Source organism: Neopelma chrysocephalum, unplaced genomic scaffold (genome assembly GCF_003984885.1).
Source record: "Neopelma chrysocephalum unplaced genomic scaffold, ASM398488v2 Primary Assembly neopelma1_94000, whole genome shotgun sequence".
Classification (NCBI taxonomy): Eukaryota; Metazoa; Chordata; class Aves; order Passeriformes; family Pipridae; genus Neopelma; species Neopelma chrysocephalum.
Window position 1 is genome coordinate 1 of NW_020922709.1, and position 1699 is coordinate 1699.

Sequence of the window (1699 nt, forward strand, 5' to 3'; positions counted from 1 at the left end):
GGTGTGCCCTGACCCAGTTGTTTGTGAGCTGGAAATAGCCCCCGGGACGGGAGATGGTGCCATGGGCTGTGCCAGGAGAGGCCATGGAGCCACAGAGCAGCTGCCCTGGCTCGGCCCCAGCACCCAAAAAAAGCTCCAGCAGCAGCAGCAGGGTCTGGGCACTGGGCTGGCAGTAGCACCTCAGCACCGGGATTTTGGGAAGAACCTGCAGCTCCTCCTGTCCCAACCCTGGCAGAGCAGCCACAGCCCCCAGAACAGCAGAGACCCCCCCAGGACCCCCCAGCTCACCCGTCCTCTTGCTGCAGAGCCGATCCTTGACGTTTTCAGCCTCGTGGGAGAGAAACTCAATGAGCTCATCCTCGTATTCCTCAGCGATGCTCTCGCACTGCAACGGGAATCACGGCGGTCACGGGACACCGAGGGACACCGAGAGAGCCCCGGGGAGCCCGGGGGGAACCGGTGACACCAACGCACCCCCGGGGAGCCCCTCTCCCAGCAAACGCCACGAGGGCCCCCCCACACACCGCGAACTTCAGGCTGGAAGTCACGTCCCCGTCGAACTTGACCCCGGAGAGGTTCATCTTGGTGCCGTCGTGGGAGATCACCCGCACGTAGCTCTTCCTGTGCGTGGCCTGGTCCGTTTTCTCCCCGTACTCCTTCATCTTCTCGCACACCCGCTCCAGCAGCTCCGTCAGATGCGCCTCCGAGCGCGCGTACGGCACCTGCGGCCCCAGGGAGGGTCAGTGGGGCCCCGGGGAGGGTCAGTGGGGCCGGGGCAGGACAAGGGAGCACCGGGAGCGCCGGGAGATGCCTCCTCACCTCCACCACCGACTGGCTGCCGTCGGGGTTGATGCGGAACGAGCCCATCTGGATGGTTTTCCTGGGGTCCACCTGGGAGATCTCCCACTCCAGCTCGTCCACCAGTGCCCGGCACGCTGAGGGGGGGCACAGGGGTCAGGGGGGTCCCAGCTCGGACGCACACGGAGCCACTGGGAGGGACTGGTGCGGACTGGGAGGGCTGGGCGAGGAGGGGTCTGTGGGGAGACCCTGGGCCTGTCCCCAAGCAGGGGGGAGTGCAGCCACGGGATGAACAGATCACAGCGGCCCCCCCGGCCCTGACTCCCATCACCTCCTGTCCCCCTGGTCCCTCCCTGCCCCCCCGTCTCCCCTTGTCCCCCCACCTCCGCAGTGCAGGTCCTGGCTCCGGCGGGCTCCGGCCGCGGGCACCAGTGATGCCAAGGCCACGGTCAGGCAGAGCAGGGCCGGGATCCGGCCCCTCATCCTCGCGGATCCACTGCGGGCGACCTGCGGGCAGGGGCAGCAGCTCCAGCCCCGGTGGCACCGCCGTCCCCACACCGTGTCCCCCCGGGACCCCCAGCCCCCGCAGAGCCCCGGGCACCGCAGGGCTTCATTCCCCTCCCTGAGCCCTTCAAACCCCGTCCCCTGCAGGGTCTTCCTGTGCCCCTGGACAGCACATAGACCCCTCTCCTATAGGGCTGAGCCCAGAGCCCCTGCAGAACCCCCTCCCCTATAGAGCTGAGCCCAGAACCCCCGTAGAACCCCCTCTCCTATAGGGCTGAGCCCAGAGCCCCTATAGAAACCCCTCTCCTATAGGGCTGTGCCCTGTAGAACCCCCTCTCCTATAGGGCTGAGCCCAGAGCCCCTGTAGAACCCCTTCTCCTATAGGGCTGAGCCCAGA

The 1699-nt window shown here is 67.5% G+C and overlaps 1 protein-coding gene across 1 annotated transcript; it reads right to left on the reverse strand.

The window, feature by feature from the left end:
* Positions 1 to 179: 179 nt before the first annotated feature.
* Positions 180 to 1329, reverse strand: CNPY2 (canopy FGF signaling regulator 2; the record flags this gene model as incomplete). Its single annotated transcript, XM_027707610.1, has 4 exons — positions 1182 to 1329; positions 820 to 935; positions 525 to 722; positions 180 to 385 (listed from the first exon to the last, which is right to left on the reverse strand). Coding segments are annotated over exons 1-4 (620 nt in total), but the record flags the coding sequence as incomplete, so codon positions are not given.
* Between the last annotated feature and the right edge of the window lie 370 nt (positions 1330 to 1699).